General features: G+C 43.0%; 1 protein-coding gene, 1 long non-coding RNA gene and 1 pseudogene across 2 annotated transcripts in view; 2 read left to right on the forward strand and 1 right to left on the reverse strand.

Moving 5' to 3' along the window:
• LOC146673177 (polymeric immunoglobulin receptor-like) overlaps nt 1-22,626 on the forward strand; it is a 193,811-nt gene that overhangs the window by 63,011 nt on the left and 108,174 nt on the right. Inside the window, exon 2 of the mRNA XM_085400933.1 lies at nt 1,174-1,506. Within this exon, the coding sequence (XP_085257059.1) occupies nt 1,174-1,506 (333 nt within the window). The remainder of the gene's footprint in view (nt 1-1,173; nt 1,507-22,626) is intronic.
• On the reverse strand, nt 9,085-12,372 carry LOC146673180 (uncharacterized). The gene is made up of 3 exons (XR_014910501.1): nt 11,990-12,372; nt 10,939-11,180; nt 9,085-9,324 (listed from the first exon to the last, which is right to left on the reverse strand). It is a non-coding gene; the product is annotated as an uncharacterized LOC146673180 (long non-coding RNA).
• On the forward strand, nt 12,990-18,793 carry LOC146673181 (nuclear factor 7, brain-like; annotated as a pseudogene).

Consider the following 22,626-nt stretch of genomic DNA (forward strand, 5'->3'; position numbering starts at 1 on the left):
CAAAGCAGTGATCAAAGCAAAGGTTGACTATTTAAAAAAATATAACATAAACATAACCAAACATATTTATTTATAGTTATTTCATTCTTTTTTCTTTACTACAAAATTACACATGTGTTCATTTAGAGTTTTGGTGCCTTCAGTAACAATCTACAAAATAAAGAAGTAAAAATAAAGTAAAAAGAAGTAAAAATGAAAAGCTGTGTCCAAACTGTGTGTATTATGTAGAAACGTCTCCACTAGTTTCACATAAGCATGATCTCACAAAATAATTTTTTAATCCAGCAGACCTAACGTTATTTTGTCCCTCCAAAGCGTAAAACACAACAAAATCATCCTGATTCCTGACAGGATTGTGGCATAATATTACACAGAATCTGACACCTCAGCTCTATAGAAGATGGATGGACTAAGCAAATTTAGTCCATCCATCTTCCTCTGCTTATCCAGGGACTGTCACTAACCAAATTTTTAAGCAGGAGAAAAAATAGCACTTTTAAGGACATGAAAAGCTTTATCGACAAAAACAAGGCACCCTGCCCCTGTAATCTTTTATTTACAATATTGTATTTGGTTAAAATGTTCTGATGGTTCAAATATTTTATATTATTTAGTTGTTGCAAAATAATGTGTGTGCCAGTCTCCAATGAGACATTTACAAGTGTGTAACAATATACTATGTCTATATACACTCAACAAAAATATAAACGCAACACCTTTGTTACTGCTCCCATTCCCCATGGGATGGACGTAGAGACCTAAAATTCATTCCAGATACACAATATAACCATCCCTCCCAAACAGTGGTCACAAATCAGTCCAAATGTGTGGTAGTGGGCACATCTGCCATATTGAGATAATCCATCCCACCTCACAGGTGTGCCACATCAGGATGCTGATCTGACATCATGAGTAGTGCACAGGTGTACCTCAGACTGCCCACAACAAAAGGCCACCCTGTAGTTTCTGACACTTTGCATGTTTAGCATGAGGCTAAAATTCCCCCTCAGTGGGTCACTGGTGACCTGCTGGATGTTCAGAGGTTCATTAAATCCAACATGACTAAAAACTCAAATGTCAAAGGAAATAAACAAAATATTTAAAGTCAATCATTCTGATCATAATTGTACTTTGACCTTTAACCTCTCTGCTCTGTGTTGTTTCCTCTTTCAGACCCAAAGATCATCACAGCTGAGTCTGGACAGAAGGCCACTCTGACATGTCGAGCTCCAAACAACACAGTTACAGTTTTAAACTGGACAAGATCTGACCTGAAGCCAGATTATGTGCTTTTGTACCAGCATGGTCCCTCTGATTCAACACACCAGCATCCATCTTTTAAGAACCGTGTGGATCTGCAGGACAGACAGATGAAGGATGGAGACGTGTCTTTGATTCTGAAGGATGTGACGGTTAATGACACTGGAACATACATGTGTCGTGTGTTCATGAATGAAACAAGGTCATGGATGAACATCAGCTTCGTATACCTGGTTGTTCCTCCAGGTGAGTGAGTAGAGCTGAGTGTGTGTGATCAGAGGTGAAGCTGCTTCCTGGTTGTTGATGTTTGTTTGTTGTATGGATGAGCTGGTGGATGTCAGAGGTAGACAGATGTTTCCAGCTGTTGTCTTTGTGGCTGGTAGTCCAGCATCCACCCACACTCACTTGGCCTCCATCAGTTTTCTTTAGCACAGATGTGTCCTGCTCACTCTGGAGTCAGTGTTATCATCCTCATCTGTGACAATGTGAGACTCCAGCTGAGCTAGTTTGTTATTTATTAATTCACTGACTTCTATTATGTCCTGATAGTTTAACCTCAGAGTTTAATCCATGTGTAGCTGAGCAGACTCCCTGCATGTTGTTGCTGTTACAGAGAGAGGACGGCTGCTGTCACTCTGTCAGGTTTAGATCAAATCAAACTAAGCTGGCAGTTTATCTGAACACAGGCAGTGCTTATTGTAAAGTATCTTTACTGCAGCTGTGTTAAAAACATGGCTGCCCTCTCGCTGTAATGAGACCAGCTGAGCAGAGTTACTGATCTGGAAGCGTTTATTTACAGTGTGGTAAATATCGATGCACAATTAATCCCCGTGCTCCCCAAGGCTACCGTGTGTGTCCATTGGCGTCCGTGTTCGTGCTCCCCGCTGTCGTGACTCTGCACACCCTGTGCGTGCTGTTCTTCCTCTCCATGTTCCTCCTGTAGGAAAACAATAGAGGCAGCCGTTAAACACTGACCCCGCGGGGACACTCACTCACTCACTCACTCACTCTGACTTGGGAGTCTCACGCAGTAATCCCACATCTGTGGGAGCTCCAAGACTCTCCTAAGTAGCTCCCCCGGCGAGCCCTGATCAGCAGCAGGTGTGTGGCTTCGGGTGTGGCCAGTCCCCTAGCAGGGCCACACCCACCAGGCCTGAAGGTGCCTGTAAACAAGAGTTCAGACACACACACACACACACACACACACACACACACACACACACACACACACACACACACACACACACACACACACACACACACTCATATCTACAAACATGGAGAAGAGGGGCAGCAACACCAAAAATACATGTAATATAACAGGTCCATAACTGCTCAGGGATCCTGGGTCGCTCAGACATAGGACCCTGACAATAATACAGTTTGTCTGTGTAACAACTGTAAAAAACTATTGTAAGGAGCTGGACTTCTTCAAGTTTGTTTAAAACGTTTAATCCAGTCAAATAATAAAGAACAGCTGGATCAGTTTTAGTCATGTTTAGTCAGAACATCTGTTTCCTTTTAAGAAGCTTGAAAAATCCACCAGTATTTTCTCACTTTATACATATTGTGAATAGTTTGTATTACTCTGTTCTCCTGAACTAGAAGAGGAAATGGATTCTGTTCTGTTCTTCACTCATCACCTACCTGACAGCTGACACCTCACACCTGTTTCTCACCTGCAGGTCAGACAGGAGGAGACACAGAGGCTGGAGGGAAGGAGGCTGGAGGGAAGGAGGATGGAGGGAAGGAGGCTGGAGGGAAGGAGGCTGGAGGGAAGGAGGCTGGAGAGAAGGAGGACGGAGGGAAGGAGGATGGATCTGCTCGAGTGATAGTTGGTCTGTCAGTTTCTGCTGTGCTTCTTGTTGTTGTTGCTCTTCTTATTAATCTGATCTGCAGAAAATATGAGAGGGGTTTTAGCACAAGAAAACAAAACCTGAGAAAAAAACGTAAAAAAATAATTGAAAGGGCTGCAAAGTATTCAAAGCTGAATAAAGCTGAGCCTGATGTTGCATGAAGTCACTGTTACCCAGCATGATGAAAAACAGATGATCAAGGACAGAAAGAAACTGATGATGCCTCATGTGACTTTTCCTGCCTCGTGTGACTTTTCCTGCCTTGTGTGACTTTTCCTGCCTCGTGTGACTTTTCCTCCTTAAGCCCAGCCCACTGGGAGACAGCTTGTACTTTGTTCTCCGTGGTTTGTAAATCCATCGTATCAAATTTGACAGAGTTTACAAACTGTTATAGACTCAGTTTGGGCTGAAACTTGGTGACTTTTCCTAAAATGACCCAAAATACACGACAATGAATGGATTGAAATATTTTCTGTTGTACAGATGATGCAGACGTTCGTACACTGACAGTGTTTCGTGACAAGTTTGACTCGTGTCTGTTCAGATGGATTTTCAGATCCACCAGTTTGGCTAAAATTAAGGAACATTGTGATTTTAGGGAAAGTTGACACTGTGAAAACATTTTCATACAAACTCACAAACATGATGTACACACGCATGTTTGTGTATCTGTAATGAGACAGAACTGGGTCTCATATGGCTCACACGAGACCCAGTTCATGGCTGAAGCCTTTATGGGTGACATGATGTCATACATGTCCTGAAGTGGATTCTGGATTTCTGACGTCCTTAATCACTACAGCAGTGAGGTCAGTGTGACGAACTGATGCTCTGTTCTCTGGCCTGACAAAGCTTTAACTCCAAACATCTCTCCACTGTTAGAGGATCAGTTTTTTATGGCCTGACAGTGTGAAGCCTCCACCTACATCACCGAACTGCTCCGCCTTGCTCCACTTCTGCACTCTTGAGTCTGTGACCTTCTTTAAACAGCTTGTTTTTGTGTTTGTGGTGTTTTGCTCGGCTGTGCCCTTTTTAACACTGTTGTGTTTAACTTTGTTTTTTTTATATCTCTGGAAATAAAAGTTTGGTTTGTAAAGACAAAGAAAATGAGTGAAATCTCTCTCTGAGGATCCTCAGCGTCACTGTGACACGTGCCTGTATGTGCACATCTTTACTTTTAATAAGATGTTTCAACATGCAGACGTGAATCTAACACAGTAACAGCTGCCTTTGTTTCAGATCCAGCTCATTCCAGTTCACTGACAAAGTTTTGGTGCTGCGATAACGACTCTGAGCCGATGAAGCTCTGATGACTCTGATAACATCTCCCTCCCAGTAATAACCTCCCAGCAGCAACTATGACAGACACGTCTCCTGACAGTGACACTCTTACAGATACACATTCAAGACTCAAGAGCTTTATTGTCAGTACAGCAGTAGACACAGTATACAGCTTACCACATGGTGCATTTATAAGTATGCAAAAGATATCTCTCTCCAAGAGATGTAAAACTCAAAATTACAAATACATAACATACTAAACTTTGTGATGCGGCTGCTGCTGCTCCACATGTTAGTAAATCTGACCCTAAATCTTCCTGCTTCTCTTAGAGCACACAGGTAACGGCTGCCCTGAGCATGAAGGTGTGTCTGCAACATGATGAAGCTCGTCTAGAGCAATGATTACAATCTGCTCCGGGGCAGCTGGAGAGTCCTGTTTGCTGTTTGCCTCCTTTAGAAAATAGAATAAGAGCCAGAAACTTCTTCTCAACACAAAATAGTCTTTGAATGTGTTTTATCTTATTTTCTAGGGTCCATTAGAGTGACTGTGGATACAAAGTGATGTTAGTGGAGAATTAAAGGTTTTAGTAAAACGTGTGAAGGTTGACAGTTTGATTACAGCTGCTCAAACTGATTTCCTGTTCTTTGTATGTTTGTCACACTTATTAAATGTTTCAGATCAGGATGATGTAGCTTTGGATTTGTTCCCTTAATAACAAACATCTTCATTTACAAACTTCAGTTTGTGTTTCCTTTGTTTAATATTTTAATGTGTTTGATCTGAAACATTTAAGTGTGACAAACATACGAAAACCAGGAAACCAGGAAGGAAACAAACTCTGTTTCACTCTGTTTGTTTCCATCTTATGTTCTTATATGTTGTTTGTTTGAAACTTGTGATCAGTATTTTAAAGTTTTTAAACTGAACTCAGACACAAACTACAAACTGGTCAGACATTAGAAATAAATGGTTCCTCTGAGTATCTGAACCTGCTGTTGTGTTGCTTTTGTGTGCTGGTGTCACTGATGGCTGCTGCTGTGACAACAGACACACAAACAGTTTGATGTCATCAGAAATCCCTCTGCATACACTGAGAGAAAAGCTGCTTTACTTTCACACTCCAACACTGTTATTATGTCCTGCAGTCTGAGTGTAAAACAACACTGCCCCCGTGAGGTCAAACTGGAGCATTGCACATGATAATTCACATCCAGCAAACGTCTTGGACCTTCACACACATCTGACCCTGATTTAGTGGAGACTTTAGAAATTTCAGTGTTTCTAAAGTCTACCTCCTTTTTTGTGATAGTTTTTAATGAATCGGGACACAGCTGGGACACGTTGGTTATTGATTTCACTGTTTAAAGCTTTAAACAGATTAGAGAGACAGTCCAGGCAGATGGGATCATGTGGTGAGTGAAATAAATACAGAGGTGGTCACCTCTGTATTTAATCATTAGTTATTATTCATCTCTGGCTCTCTTCCACATCTTGTCTTGTCTCCTCCCTTTTCCTGGTTCTGCAAACAAACAAAGGTCAATCAAATGGATGATCCACTTGGTAAAGGCTAAAGAACCAATCAGGACAGGCAAAAATAAAAAGAACTAATTTCATCATTGGATGAGATGATCCAGTGCTAACTATATGCTTTATCAACAAGGAAAAAGGGTTTCTGTCTGCCTTTTAAGCCTAATCTTAAAAGTAGAGATAGTGTCTGTCTCCCGAATCCAAACTGGAAGCTGGTTCCACAGAAGAGGGGCCTGAAAACTGAAGGCTCTGCCTCCCATTCTACTTTTAAATACTCTAGGAACAACAAGTAGGCCTGCAGAGCGAGAGCGAAGTGCTCTAATAGGGTGATATGGTACTACAAGGTCATTAAGATAAGATGGGGCCTGATTATTTAAGACCTTGTATGTGAGGAGCAGGATTTTGAATTCTGGATTTAACAGGAAGCCAATGAAGGGAAGCCAGTCTCAGACCAACAGAATAGACCCAGCAGAAGAAGCTACTTCCATTTAGGAGTTTTCACGGCCTCTGAGGATTTCCTCCAGTTTTTATCCATCTATTGGTATCAAGACTGCATCTGTGAGATTTTCTGCCACAGAGGGAATTTTCCACGACTGCTACAGCTGCCAAACGTCTTGATGCATGCTCAATCATCCAGGTAAGTAAATCTCCAAAAGTTGATTCTGTTCATCTGGACGCAGCGTTTTGTGGGAGAAACGTTTCGTCACTCATCCAGGTGACTTCTTCAGTCTGAGCTGACTGCAGGTTTCCTCAATCTTATAAACAGAACATTTGCATAATGACTGAAAGCAGCCCACTGAAGGAAGAATGGGCTGGGAGGTCAGAGATCAGTGGGCTTTGGTCAGTGGTTGTTGATCATGACCTGACAGATCTGTATCCTGTGTGTGCACCCACTGTGGGCCTTTTCTGTGCTTAGTGTCAGCCTGAGCTCCATGCAGGCCTCAAAGGCCAAGCAATTCAAAAGCTTCACCAAAACAAGGCACCACTCAAATAGCTGGACCCAGGCTCGCCGCCCTTATGGAGGAAAACATAGAAGATGATCTCTGTGAGTTATTTTTACTGTCATATTATAAAATGTGATGTTCTAGCATCATGTTATTCTTCTTAAGCCTTTGAAAAGCTTCCTCTGTGTCCATTAAACTGATGACTTTAGTGCTGCTGTCTACTTGTTACATTTAGTACTGTTTAATTTTCAACCTAGGAAGATCTGTGAAAAGGACTCACAATATAACCTAATACTGTAAGATTACTTACAGGTAAAATACTCAGATTGTACTTAGATAAAAGTCATCACAGACTCGCCCAGCCCGACTGCCTTGAAGCTCAGGTGTCTTCACTGCCTCCTCTGATAAGAGCTGGAGACCTGAGTAGGTTCGTCACCCATCAGCAGCAGATCACCTCTCGATCGGGCACGTTTTCATCTGGGAGGCTTTTAGAGCTCACTGCCCTCGGCGTCGCTGCTGGAACAACCAAGTTTTGCTATTGAATCTTTGACCTGCTGATCTCACAGAGGCAGGAGACCCAGAACATCCATGCCAGCTTCAGTTTGTGCTCTGTCCTGTCATCCAATCAGATTTGCATGTAATACACTGATATTCAGCCCCAGCCTGGTGTTCTCTCCATCTCTGACCTTTCACACAATTTAAACTAACAAACTTTCTCTTTAAAACTGTTTGTCAATCACAATTTACTCGATTTATTATTCTTCTATCACATATTTATATCAGTCATAATGAACTCAGTATGATCTGAGCTGTAAACCTGTATTGATCATCACAAACCTTTATAGCACTTCAGAGCAGCTCCTTCAGTGGCTGCAGCACCCACGATGTGGGACGGAGAGATTTCCTCCCCTCTGCTGTCAGACTCCACCACAAAGACTTTGCAGCTGATCAAACACACACATGTGCAATAGGACTAAGTGTAACACTCTTTTTCTGACAACGTTGTATTTGTACTCAGTTGTATGTAGCATGTGTATTCTATTTTTATCCTATCATTCTATTCTATTCTATTGGGTACAGTTGTGTACAGTTTCTTATTCTATTCCAGGGTTCTCTCATGTTTGCTATGTAACTGCACTGTCCACTTCCTGCTGTAACAAAACAAATTTCCCACATGTGGGACTAATAAAGATGCTCTTATCGTTACTGTATAACCACAGGTTCACTTCACATTTGGTAGAATATAAAAGGACAAAGCTGGACAATTGTCATCACATTTCTCATTAGTTGCTGTTAGCACAAGCACACAAAGAAAGCAGAGCTTTAGCTTTAGCTCCCTACATCACTTTTAAGCCTGGATGTTGAGGCTTTTGCTTCCTCTCAGCTGTGATGACATCTCTGTCTGCTCCATCTCACCCAACATCATCCATCTGACCTGATGCTACCTGACAAACTAAAGATAAAATATTAAATTCATTTTGCATCACTTACATTTAAAATACATTTAAGGTGGATTTCTTAAAAGGGAAGGGACTGACCTGACTGTTGTGTCGAGACAGGTGTGAAGGGAGTTAAATCCAGTCTTATACTACGGACGTGTTTGGTTTTGGTCTGTAATACGTTGAGTTTATTATCTATAAGTTAACATAGCAAATCCTCCATCCAGAGGCTAAAGTGATATCAGAGCTAGACTACTTTAAGTGAAAACAGATGATCGTCTGAGGCTTAAATGAAATAAGGTTAAAAAGAAATGCTGCTATCGACAGTGTGAGGCAGTGAGCTCTGTTATACCATATTTTTTAATTTTCTTTATTATTATTATATTATAGTGTTATTACCTTCCTGTTACTTCATAATAGAACGACAGTTAATGGTAAAAGTCTTGAATAGTTTTGAATTTATTTTTCCATGATCACATTTCATTCAATCACTCGTGGACTTGTGTGAATGTTACATGTATTATTTTCACCCGTGGATTTACAGACACTGTGTGAACAGTTTTCATTTTATCCAAAGTTTTACTTGATGTCCAACTGATAAAATCACTGACAGACAACAGAAGCAGGAGCTCAGAGAGAAATTCAATTCAACTTTATTCATAAAGAGACAAATCACAACGTTTGGTTTTATTTTACAGAAACTTCAAACTAAACCAAATTCAGGACGTGTATTAAACCTGCAGCTGATCCCTGTCTGCTGTTCACTATCTTTGATTTCTGTTACCAGCATCATCTCATGTTCCCCAGGTTCACTGACAACGCTGAAACCACCAGCGGGAGACTAAGAGTGCTGCTTTAAAAAGATTCAGACATTTTATTTTGCTGCAGCTCAACATGAGGCTGGATCCTGATTCTTTGTTGTTTTTGTTTTCTCTACATCAAGAAAACAGCAGCAACAAGAAGCACAGCAGGAACTGACAGGCTGACCTTCAGTCCAACAGATCCTCCTGTGTGACCTGCAGGTGAGAAACAGCTGTGAGGTGTCAGGTAGGTGATGATGAAGAACAGAACAGAATCCATTTGCTCTTCAAACTGCTGTCAGACATTATCTGCTGCACTCTGATCACATCACTCAGACCAGCTGCTTTCTACAAAGTCTCATCAGCAACATCTTTACAAACCAACATCAGATTGTGTGTTTTGTGGTCTAAAGTTTTGTGCCTCTGGTTTCTCATTGGCTCACACTCTTGCAGAGCCGTAACACGCACATGAATGAGAGGTGGTGAGTGTAGTTCCTGTTAACAGGGTATTGCAGACCATCCCGCTAATTGCAGAATTTACTTTTGTCTGTCATATTTATGATGAAAAACAAATGTAATCAAATTAGATATTGATATTTTCATATGGGAATTGATCCTGCAACATGAAACGCTGGGATTGGAAGTTCAGCATCGCTCCGCACATCATACCTGTGAGATGACAGACAGCAGTGTGGAGGAGAGTGCGACACAAAAACACAGAAATATGACTGACAGCTGCAAACGAAGCAGCATCTGCTGCAGGTGAAAGATATTGGGACTAGCAGAGCAGAGTGGCTTCACTGTAAAACAAAATTAGCAGTGAGTGTGAAAAGTTTCTGTGTGTGGAGTTCAACACCGTCCACTCAGAAGCTGCATCACTGGATGGTAGATTTAAAAAGCTTTCAGCATTCAGTGACAACAGAGCTGTTGATGAGGCACTTCAGAGAATAACTGCAGCAGCAAAGTGCACTCCCACCCAGCTCCACCATTACAGGGCCAAGTGAAGGAGGAGCCACAGACGTCTGCTGTGTGGAGCCTCTTTGATGAAAGAGCTGCAGGAGATGCTGCAAAGAGAAATACTACAGCTGATGTTATGATGGAGATGAAATGTTATCTTGAGGAGCCCCTCATCCAACAAGGAGAAGGCCCACAGAGCTGGTGGGAGGCCAAGGCCACAGTCTTTCCCTACCTGTTGAAGGTGATGGAGGGGAGACTGTGCATTGTGGCAACATCTGTTCCTTTGGAGGGTCTTCTCAAAAACTGGGCAGATACTAAGGAGAAACCACATCAGCCCATCCAAGCTGAGGCAGCTGGTTTTTCTGAATGTCGACCTGCACTGAGGACAAACTGTTTGGCTGCTGAGTTTGGTTCTGTTCTGTGGATTTGTTTACAGTGGGGCTTTTTGTGTTGAATTAAACTTAAAGGTTTGAGTAAAATATTAAACAACAGTAAGAATGCCTGCTTTTGTAACAGAACAAAAACACAAAATTAGGCAATTATAAGGCTTTTCATAAAAACACTACATGCAAAAGGGTTTGTCAGCACACAAAGCATTCACATTTGCCAAGTAAAGCTAAAGTATGAGGCTACAGAGGATAATAACTTAAGAGACATTTGGGAGCCACGAGACGTGCAAGATCTAAATAAGGAAGTCTTAACTCAGTAATGGAGAATATCCTCACACATTAAGAAGCACCGAGGGAGGGAAGTCCTTCATTACTCTGTCAGTCAGGTAGGTGATCAGTGAAGAACAGCACAGAATCTATGTACCTGCATGTTCAGCTCAATTTGTGGATGCAATAAGAAGTAAAGTGAGAGTGATCAGCTTACCAGTGACTGTGATATTAACCAGGTTACTGATGGCACCATTACTGGACTCACACCAGTAAACTCCAGTGTCGTGAGGCACCAGCGCACTGATGGAACATGATTGATCACGTTGCTGTTGTCCCCGCCCATCTCCACACTCAGCCCTCTGCAGTTTGCTTGTGTTTCTCCTCACAGTCCAATCAGAAAAGCTTTGGTCCTCCTCACAGATTACAGTCACAACATCTCCCTCAGAGAAATCAGAGCTGTGAGGAAGAGGAGAGGTTAGATCAGGGCAAGGCTGGACTGGGACAAAAAGTCGGGATGAAGATTGAAAATGTGACGTCATTCAGGGGTAAAACCGCAAAGGATTCTGGGAACTTGTGGCAAGAGGTACTAGCGCACGCAGGCTTTCAATTTAACTCAGTTACACAGCGATAAAAAGAAACCCAAAAAATGGCAAGAAGCTGTTGTATTATTAACTGCAATAGCCGGTCGCATGACAGCCACGGGAAGCCGACGGGTAAAGAGATCGTTTTTTTTTTTATCGGATTACGTTGTTGAAGTGAAATTTTTAAGCCATGTTTCCAAAGTAAGAGCCGACGGATGGTCTGGATATACCAAATATAACGTCTCTGAACACTCCAGCTCACAGGTTAGTCTGCTCCAAGCATTCCCACAAAGGTCAGAGTTTTGTTGTAGTTAATGCATCATTTTTCTTAACATAATTGGTGATATAGGTTACAAGCAAGTCTGGCGCTGAACAGAAATTGCTCCTTTGTTTATTGTGCATAAATAGTGAATTGTCCTGACACAATATTGTGTTTCGCTTCTGTTATTATGGTACATTGACAGAAACATATACTTTTATTCACAGGGTAAAACAGTTGTTTTGTATCACTAATTGTCCAGTACGATTACAGCATACAATATTATTGTCACTGCTACATTTCTGTAACGCGTACCAGAAATTATTTCCACTACTAATCAATTACCGCTGAGCTCAAAGGTTATATTAATAAACGGTTAACGAATGTGTATTTATGACGACGATTTGTGAGACTGGTAAACTTACCTTTGTTCGTACGATGGTCTTTCGTTCTACACGGTGCATTTCAAGGTCCTGCACCCATCCGTCGGTAAACTGTACCTGGGCTTGTTGCAGTGACCTGAAGTTACTAAACTTCATGAGTGTATGCACTCACTCCAAGAACCGTATGATTATAAATATGAGCGTGGTGAAAGTTGGGCAGCACGCTGACGTCTTTGGTCCCTCTGTGTGCTCGTAAGGGTCTGACCCTTTCACTCCTTTGATTTTTTCCTCGTATCTTTTCTTTGTCTTTTCGTCGAGACTTTTTTGTGCGGCAAAGAAAAAACAAGAAGGTATTGGAACCGGAGAATGAACGTTTTGCGGTGCTGCAAATGCTTGCATTTGATGCGGTACTTGGATTGTTTTGCCACGAGTTCCCGGCATGCAATGCGTGAAAATCACGTGATTGCTAAACAAGGGGGAGGGTGCATCCGGCCTCCTCGACTGTAATTGGTCCAGCCCAGAGTCGATCATGACCAATTGGCCAATCCAACACCTTTCATTATATGAATGAATGAATATTCTTTATTGTCATTGTCACAGGTACAATGAAATTGAAAGATGTCTCTGGTCAGTGCAACATCACAAAAGATAAATACTTAAAAACTATAATTAAATACTTAAAAACTATAATGATAGGATATAAAAGATAGAAATACATATAAAATACAGTATTCTCATACCGTAGATACACCCAAGCAATCCAGGCCTAAGGCCCCATACAGACACTCAACATACGACCTAGTTGATATATCACTCAAACAATCAATCACTCAATCAATTTGTTAGCGCATCCAACAAAACATGTCTGAAAGCATTCCAACATCAAGGGCACAAATGACAACAGGGGCAATGAAAGTCATCTACTTTTAGTAGCATTGAGACATGATATTGCAATTGGGTAGAAACTGTGTTTGAGTCTGTTAGTCCTTGTGTATGTTTTTCTATACCGTTTACCTGAAGGCAGCAGTTTGAACATGGAGTGTCCAGGGTGTGAGGTGTCCTTTATGATGTTATGGGCTCTTTTGAGGCAGCGGGAACTGTGTAGGTCTTTCAGTTTGAGGAGAGGGCAGCCGATTGTCCTTTGGGCAGCGTTGATTACTCCCTGGAGTGCTTTCCTCTGAGCCACTGTGCAGCTAGCGTACCATATGCCTATGCAGTACGTTAGTATGCTTTCGATGGAGGCTCTGTAGAAAGACACCAGCAGTCTCTGTGTGATGTTGTTCTTCCTAAGCACTCTCAGAAAGTACAGTCTCTGTTGTGTCTTTTTCAGTAGCTCAGAGGTATTCACACTCCAGGATAGGTTTCCCTCTATGCTGACTCCCAAGAAGCGGAAGTCTGCCACCCTCTCCACACAGTCGTCGCTGATGATTAGTGGTTGGATTTCTGTCTTGTGTCTTCTGTAGTCAATTATGAGTTCTTTGGTCTTTTTTGTGTTTAGGAGAAGGTTGTTATCCTTGCACCATGAAGACAGCCGCTCCACCTCATCTCTGTAGGCAGACTCATCTCCCCCAGATATGAGCCCCACCACAGTAGTGTCATCTGCGAACTTTACAATGGCGTTGCTCTGGTGGGCGAGGGTGCAGTCGTGTGTATAAAGCGAGTAGAGCAGTGGACTAAGCACGCAGCCCTGTGGCGACCCAGTGCTTAGATTTAGGGCTGGAGATGTGTAACATCCCACTCTCACTCTCTGTCTGCGGTCGGTGAGGAAGCTATTGATCCACTTACAGGTGCTGTGAGGAAGCCCTAGGTCTTTTAGCTTGGCGTCCAGTTTGTATGGAAGAATGGTGTTAAATGCCGAGCTATAATCCACAAAGAGCATACGCACATAGCTTCCTTGCCTCTCCAGATGTGTTAATGCTACATTGAGTGCTGTTGCTATGGCGTCCTCTGTCGATCGGTTTGCTCTGTAGGCAAACTGGTGTGGGTCAAGGCTGCTGGGTAGGGCTGCTGTAATGTGGTAACGCACAAGTTTCTCAAAGCACTTCATCACCACCAGGGTTAGTGCCACTGGTCTATAGTCATTTAGGCTAGAGATATGAGATTTCTTGGGCAACGGTATTATGGTGGAGGTCTTGAGGCAGGGTGGGACGTTTGACTGTTCAAGGGATTGGTTAAAAATCCTGGTGAAAATATAGGCAAGCTGGTCTGCGCAGTCTCTCAGCACACATCCTGGTACACCATCTGGGCCGGCTGCCTTCCTCGGGTTAACAGCCCGCAGGGTGCGCCTCCCTTCATGCTCCTCCAGAGTGATGATGGTACTGCTGCTGTGGGCTGTATGGTGTAGCTGTTCCTCTGAGGCATAGGGTGCAGTGACCTCAAAGCGTGTGAAGAAGATGTTCAGCTCCTCCGCCAATGCTGGGTCACCTTCAGCCATACCTGATTTGGACTTGTAGTTTGTCAGCTGCTGGACACCCTGCCACACCAGCCGGCTGTTCTTACTCTCCAGGTGGTTCTCGATCTTCTTCCTATAGTCCGCCTTGGCCTTCTTAATGCCTTTTTTCAGGTTGGCTCTAGCCCTGCTGTAGCTCTCCCTGCTTCCGGACCTGAAGGCGCTGTTCCTCTCTTTTAACAGCTGCTGGACTTCCCGGGTCATCCATGGCTTTTGGTTGGTGTAAACCCGGATCTGCTTGTCTACTGTGACAGTGTCTATACAGTGTTTGATGTAACAGAGGACACTGTTTGTGAACATTTCCAGATCTTGATGTTGGAAGATATTCCAGTTGGTTCTGTCAAAGCAGTCCTGTAGCTGTTGAGAAGCGCCCTCTGGCCATGTTGTTACAATTTTAGTGATGGTCGACGCAGTTTTCCTGATTGGGGCATATGCAGGAATTAGGAGCAGGGATAAATGGTCAGATTGGCCCAGATGTGGTAAGGGTCTTGCCCTGTAGCCCTTCTTGATGTTGGAATAGACTTTATCTAAGGTGTTAGCCCCTCTCGTGGCACACTTCACATGCTGGTGGAAATTAGGGATAGCTATTTTTAAATCCACCTGATTAAAATCACCCGCTATAATGTGCACTGCGTCAGGATATTTATTGAGTTTATTGTTGATGTTCGTGTGCAAAAGCGCTAGTGCCACGTTAGTATTTGCATCTGGCGGTATGTAAACAGTTGTTATTACCACAACAGTGAACTCCTGTGGAAGATAGATGGGCCTGCATTTGACAGTCAGATATTCTATGTCCGGAGAACAGTGACGGTCTATGATCACTGTGTTTGTACACCAGCTGTTATTCACGTATATGCAGATTCCCCCTCCTTTTCTCTTACCGGAATTGTTTGTTCTATCCTGGCGCTGTGCGGTGTAGCCTGCTAGCTCAATAGCAGAGTCCGGGATGGACTGATGCAGCCAGGACTCAGTGATTAGAAGAATACATGAGTTTTTGATGTGATTGTCCGTTGTTATTTGTAACCTTAGTTCGTCCATCTTGTTCGCCAAGGATCTGACATTCGAGAGATATAAACTCGGGAGCGGTGGTTTGAAAGGCTTCCTCCTTAGCCTGGTTAGCACGCCAGCCTCGCTTCCTCCTTCTCTCTCGTCGCCGTCTGCGTCTCCCTCCCGCCGGAATAGTAATCCAAGGAGCGCCCGGTCTCCTCGCTACTTCCTCTGGTATTTTGTGTGAGTGGATAAATTCCATGGTCACGCTCACACGGTAACTCACTCCGATCTTAAGAAGATCATGTCTGCTGAAGATGTTATTCGCTTGACTGATCGCGCACAAAACAAAACACAAAACGTACAAAGATAACCAAACACCACACTGACCAGTGGTACATCGAGCTGCTGCAACTGTGTGCGCCGCCATCTTAGTTAGTTAGGGATATATACCCTTCCTTAAAAAAAAAAAATCCGTCGGCCCATAAAAACAAAAAATCGCCAGCTATGGATCAGGGGTGTCAAACTCAAATACACAGTGGGCCAAAATTCAAAACTGGAACAAAGTCGCAGGCTAACGTTAATATTTATTGAAATATATTTATTCCTCCAGATATAAGAATGAATCTTTTCTCAAACACGTTTTGCTGAAAAACTGAATATGGAACAAGTTCTGCTCCAATTATTTGGGTAAAGATAATAAACACTTTGATGGCCTGTAAGTGAAAGTGAAAACGTGATAAACCAATAATATAATTAATAAATAATTATATTTTTTGATAAGTGAAGTTCACTGAACTGAAAGGAAATTTTGGTTTGATGATGGTTGACATGTTTTCCAAATAGAAGTTTTTCCTCTAGTGAGGAGATGCAGGTGCAGCAGAGCATTGCTGGAAGAAATGATCCCAAGGGTGGAATCTCCTGAGAAATCTTCAGAGACCCAGCGAGAAGTAGGGACCATAGCTGACAGCCCAGGCAGGGGTTGAGGTCAAAGGTCATGCTGTTTGGGGACCTACTGGTCATCATGAGAAGATTCTGGAACCACAGCAATGACCATAAAGCTGCACTGGATGGAGAGCTGTGCCACGGGGCTTTCCAGAGGTAATCACGAGGAGATTGTGGACAACATGTGAAATGAGATAAAAGCTCTTTATTAGTAACTTTTACAACTTCTGGCAGGTTAATGTCTGAACTTTGGAGTGAAACACACCCTTAGTTACAGGAAATAACACCACTGTCTGTAACTAAGTGAATCCACCTTAACACCACCTGAACACTACCTGTGTGTGTGTGACTGCATTACACTCCCACTGCTGGGAACCTGAACAAGAACCAGAACAAAGTCTAAAATAGAAGCTGACAAACAGCTGCACCACCGAGTGACACTTTATTTTATAAACTTCACAACAGGTTTCATGTTGTGACCTGTGGAGGTGAAAAGACACAAAACCTCTTTTACAGCTTTTGAGCTGCAGGCAGGATTGAAACACACCTTAGTTAAAAGTCAAACAGCAACATTTGTCTCCTCCCCTCACGTCACTCAAATGTGACAAACCAGGAAACAGGAAGTTCTTCGTCCTCAGTAAAGAGAGACGCACAGACGATCAGACTGAGCTCAGACCAAACTAGCAGCTTCCTCTGAGTGAGTCCAGCTACAGGAGAGAAAAGTGGAAAACTCCAACACTGCTGCTTCAAGCTGCTGACGCTCCACACACTGAATGTGAGTTTGAGCAAAAACACGACTCAAAGGAAGTTTCAGTGAAGGTGGTAGAGGAGGGAGGGGAGCCAGGACTGACTGTACTTCCTGTCTGCTGTTTTCAGCTTCACTCACAGACTCAATGGCTTCCAGATCAGAGGAGGATCTCTGCTGTCCGGTCTGTCAGGAGGTCTTCAGAGATCCTGTTATTCTGTCATGTAGCCACAGCTTCTGTAAAGACTGTCTGAAGAGATGGTGGAGAGAGAGACCAACACACGAGTGTCCAGTTTGTAAGAGAAGATCTTCAAAGGATGAACCACCTTTAAACCGAGCTTTAAAGAACCTGTGTGAGTCGTTCTTACAGGAGAGAGATCAGAGAGCTTCAGAGGCTCTCTGCAGTCTGCACTCTGAGAAACTCAAACTCTTCTGTCTGGACCATCAGCAGCCAGTGTGTGTCGTCTGCAGAGACTCAGAAAAACACACCAATCACAGATTCAGACCCATCGATGAAGCTGCACAACAGCACAAGAAGGAACTTCAGGAAACTCTGGAGCCCTTAAAGAAGAAGTTAAAGGTTTGTGAAGAAGTTCAAGTGAAGTTTGATCAAACAGCAGAACACATTAAGGTCCAGGCCCGACACACAGAGAGGCAGATTAAGGAGCAGTTTAAGAAGCTTCAGCAGTTTCTAGCAGAGGAAGAGGAGGCCAGGCTGGCTGCACTGAGGGAGGAAGAGGAGCAGAAGAGTGGGATGATGAAGGAGAAGATGGAGGCTCTGAGCAGAGAGATAGCAGCTCTTTCAGACACAGTCAGAGCCACAGAGGAGGAGCTGAGAGCTGAAGACGTCTCATTCCTGCACAACTACAAGGCTGCAGTGGAAAGAGTCCAGCGCTGCCCCCTGCTGGATGATCCACAGCTGCCCTCAGGAGCTCTGATAGACCAGGCCAAACACCTGGGCAACCTGACCTTCAACATCTGGAACAACATGAAGGACGTGGTCTCCTACACTCCTCTCATTCTGGACCCAAACACTGCTCATCCAAACCTCATCCTGTCTGAAGATCTGACATGTGTGAGACGAGAAGGAGAGAAGCAGCAGCTTCCTGATAATCCAGAGAGGTTTGATTGTTTCTATTCTGTCCTGGGCTCTGAGGGCTTTAACTCAGGGACTCACAGCTGGGATGTTGAAGTTGGAGACAGTACAGGGTGGTTACTGGGTGTGTTAGCAGAGTCTGTGCAGAGGAAGGGACGCATACAGTCTGGATGATGGAGAATAGGGTTCTGTTTAGGTAAATACTACACACTCTCACCATCAGCAGAATCTTTTCTCTCAGTCCAGCAGAAGTTCCAGAGGATCAGAGTGAATCTGGACTGGAACAGAGGAAAGCTGTCGTTCTCTGATCCTGATACTAACACACACATACACACCTTCACACACACTTTCACTCACAGGATGTTTCCATTCATCAGCACTGTTGATAAATTGAAGGTGTGTCCGTTGAAGGTGTCAGTGTCAGTGCAGCAGATGAGTTGAGGATGATGATGTTTCTAATGTTGTTTCCTGTCAGTGAGTTGAAGCTGTTAAACTGCAGCTGTCCTCCTGCTGCCTCGTTGTTCCAAAGCTCTTTGTTTCTCTTTTAGTTTCACTGTTTCTTTCTGTTTCTGCTGTCCACCTTTTCACATGGAAAATCATTTCACTGTTTCTCACTGAATGACTCCCCAAACTAGATTTGAAATTCTATCAAGTTTCTAATCATTACAAGTGATTCATGTTTCTATTTGATGTGTAAATGGAGATGATTTAGTTTGCTGGGATATGGACTGACATGTGTTGAATGGGAGGAGCAGTTTGTTGTTGTCTTCTTGTCTGTTTATGACAACAATAAATATGTTGTTGAAACAATGATTCATGTTTAACTCCATATATGAAATGTTTCTGATCTTTGAATTCTGTTTGATTAAAGACTTTCTTCATGACACAAATGAGATTTCAGTGTATTAATAGAACTAAATAAGCTCAGAGTTGAAAGGCTGGAGTATTATGTACGTGCTTCACTGTCAGGATCTTCAGGGGGATTCAAAGGGAAACATCAAACTGCTGTAATGAGATAAACTAGTTGGGCTGAACACACTTATCTGTAGTTTGTCTCCATCCAGGATCATCAGAATATAATGAACATGTGTGAAGAGCCACAAAATGCTGCTGCCCTCTCAGCATGATGAGCTCCAGCCTTTGTTAGCAGGACAACAGGAAACATGAGACAACTTTCAGAGACAGTAACCAACTGTGGCCACAAGATGGCAGCAGCTGATCTGAGATCCTTTATTGGACAGAAGGACTCTGCTCTGTGACGTCATCAGAGAGACGGCCTTCACTCTGATAGATCTGACGTCATGTCTGCACTGCGATGATGAAAGCTGATAAACACATTGTTATTGATCCATGAAATCACCTCTGTCCTCTCAAGTGTAGCTGTTTACAGAGCTGAAGAAGTCCTTCATCATCAAAACAGACAAACATGTATTTCCTGTATTAAGTGACGTCATCCTCACTCTGACCTCTTACATACATTCTGTTCAGTTTTCCTGCTGTAAGAAATAAACTGTGTGAAAATAGAAATGCAGGGAAACATCCATTAATCACAGCTGAGCCGTTTGTTTCTGACTCACATTCAATGAGGCTTCAGGTGTAAATACCTCAGAAGTGTTTGTGAGTTCAGTAGAAGCAGACCCAGTCGACCATCATGGCCTCCACAGCACTACACAATGCAACAGAAAGGCCTTCATCATCTGGTGAACCACCTCTGAACCACGACGCTCTCCCTGCATCTAAAAGCTGTTAGTCAGGATGAGATGCTGCTGTGATCGCTCACAATTTACCTGTGAGACCTTTGTAAATATTGTCTTTGTTTCTGGAGGAAACACCTTTAGTCTGTTTGTATTTGGAGTGCAGATCTGGGCGTCCATCACTTTAACCTGCACACGTTTAGTTATTGAGTGTAGTTGATGTTTGGCAGCATTTTATAAGTGACAGTTCATGAACGGTGAAGGAACAGAGGACGCCTGACCATCCTACCTGTGTCAGTAAGAAGACTTTCATCACAACTTCACAACTTAACACGACTGAAACCTGAATTCAGTGTTGCATAGTTTACTAACAGTGTGTGCTGACACTGAAGTTAGCAGTTTGTTTCCTAAGAGCTGCTGGGACAAACCACAGTGAGCGGCTACAGAGTTTAGTTAAGGTGGTTCTAACATGTGACCTGTTGAATTATTTACAGGGATTTATTTTTCATTTAAAGCATCATTTGTGAAGTTTTTATGAAGTTTACTTCTTTTATGTTCTTTGTGTAACGTTTAGATTTTCTTCTCTGGTGTTTTAACTCTTCAGGTTTCCTGTAACAGAGATGTAAACCACCGTTTTCTGATGCTGCTGCACTGGGACATAAACACGGCCACTTTATTAGGCACACCTTGCTGGCTGCAGGTTATAACCCCTGCTGGAAACATCCCCACAGATTTGGATCCTTATTGCCATGACAGCACCACACAGCTGCTCCAGATGCTGCAGGATGCTGGTCAGGGCTCTAACAGTGAAACTTTACTGAAAGTAAGAAACCTGAGAGGAAATAAACTTTGACTTTAGTAAGCTGAGCTCTGAAGCTGTGATGGAGCTCAGTCGGTGTGAAGGCGGCTGCTGTGTAACAAACGTTTGTCTGAGGTGCTGCGACTGATCGTGGTCATGTTTATTTAAAGAAGTCGGTGATGAAGCAGGCTGTGCAGTCCGAGCTCTTCATCAGTTAACAGTCCTCCAGAGCTGCTGCAGGGAGCTGACTGTCCTCCAGGTGGCGCTAAGTGAACAAAGTCCAAAGAAATAAACTTGGACTGTTTTTTGAAGCCTAAATAAAACGTGAATAAACTTTATAGATACATTTGAAACCAGCTACTCTGTGACTTTACACACTCACACAGTAACAGAGCTGATTCCTGATTGGAGCAGCACAGAGTTAGACTTCTTTTCTGGCTGTGGATTGGTTCGTCAGGATTTCCCCCTTTACAGGTTTAAAAACAATCTCTGTTTCTACATTTGTTGACCTCCTTCTTGTGTCTAAAGGTGAAGCAGCACCAGCCTCCTCTGATCCTCATGTTGTAGCTCTGTGTGTCCAGCAGGGGGCAGAACACCTCCAAACTGTGCCAGCAGCTCTCACTGTGAGCTCAGACGTTTGTGGACACTCAGTTTGTTTGAACATAGTAAATAATCAGAGCTTCTCACACTGTTTATGGGGACACCACCTGCTCGAGGGTGTACTGTGTCAGAGAGGTGGTGTATGGTGCTGGGTGTAGTCTCTCTGCTGGTTCACAGTTTTTACTGAGGAGCTGTGTTCATGTCAGGAAGGTTTCGTCTGATCACTGTGGTGCAGTTTGGTTTACTCTGTTTCTGAGTGTTTGTAGGATCAGTCTCTGCAGGTCACCTGATACCTGGCAGTGAAGTGTTTATGAATCAGCTCCGTCAGATTTAATCCAACAGAATAACATGTAAAACACTCCAGGGCTTTTACTCTGAAACTTTCTCCAGAGCTGTCTGGAGTTTTCTTACATTAAAATATTCTGGGATTACCAGACTGTCCACATCATGTGTCCTACCAAAACTTTCATCCACAAATATACCCTGACATTAAACCCAAATAGATGTGAGAGCGAGTCATTAGTATCAGTACTGTGTGTGTGTGTGTGTGTGTGTGTGTGTGTGTGTGTGTGAGAGAGAGATATTCAGGTAACTTACTGGGTTACTGCACATGCTCACACCTTTTCAGCACAACAGGTGCAGTTTGGTGTTTTACTGCCTCCTGCTGGAACAATGATGGCAGCTCTCAAGACTTTATTGGTTATTGTCATTTCGTGTTACACAGCCTGAAACGAAATACTGTTCCTCAGCAGCCTCTACAGTGCAATAACCAATATATTTTAAAAAGAATAAATACAGTTTAAAGGGAATAAGTTTAAAAAAGAGCAGCAAAAAAGGCATAAATAGCTTAAAATCTAAGTTCTAAAAAAACCTCCAGTTTTTATTAATATTTTATTATTTATCAAATTATTATAAACTAAAAATATTTTTTACGTGATGAACGACTTCAGTGCTTCGTCCATGACCTCCTGAAGGTAAAGGGCCCAAAGAGCCAATCAGCAGCTCTGAAACAGGAAATATGACTCATGGAGAAGTTCACAACAGTTTCAGCTGCCAGTTGTACTCATCACCATGGAGACTGTCTCCATGGTGGAGGCAGAGTGACAGTGTTGTAGATGCTGCATTTTGAAGCCTCAGTGTTTATGTTGTGCCCTTAAACAGGGGAAATAGTGAGGAGAGGTGAAAGAGCGGCACAGACACGCAGCTCTCACTCTCACTCGTCTGTATTGAGTGAAGGAGGAAGCGCGCGAACCCACCTACTGGAGCCCTGAGGCATTAACAATGGATCGACGCACAATCAACCCAGGCAAAACTTTCACTACTTATCTCCCTCTATATTCCCACTGCATATTCTATTCGAAAAC

This window comes from Rhamphochromis longiceps, linkage group LG3, assembly GCF_057381845.1.
Source record: "Rhamphochromis longiceps isolate RC_006_pf linkage group LG3, R_longiceps_female_GT1.1, whole genome shotgun sequence".
In the NCBI taxonomy this organism is placed as follows: Eukaryota; Metazoa; Chordata; class Actinopteri; order Cichliformes; family Cichlidae; genus Rhamphochromis; species Rhamphochromis longiceps.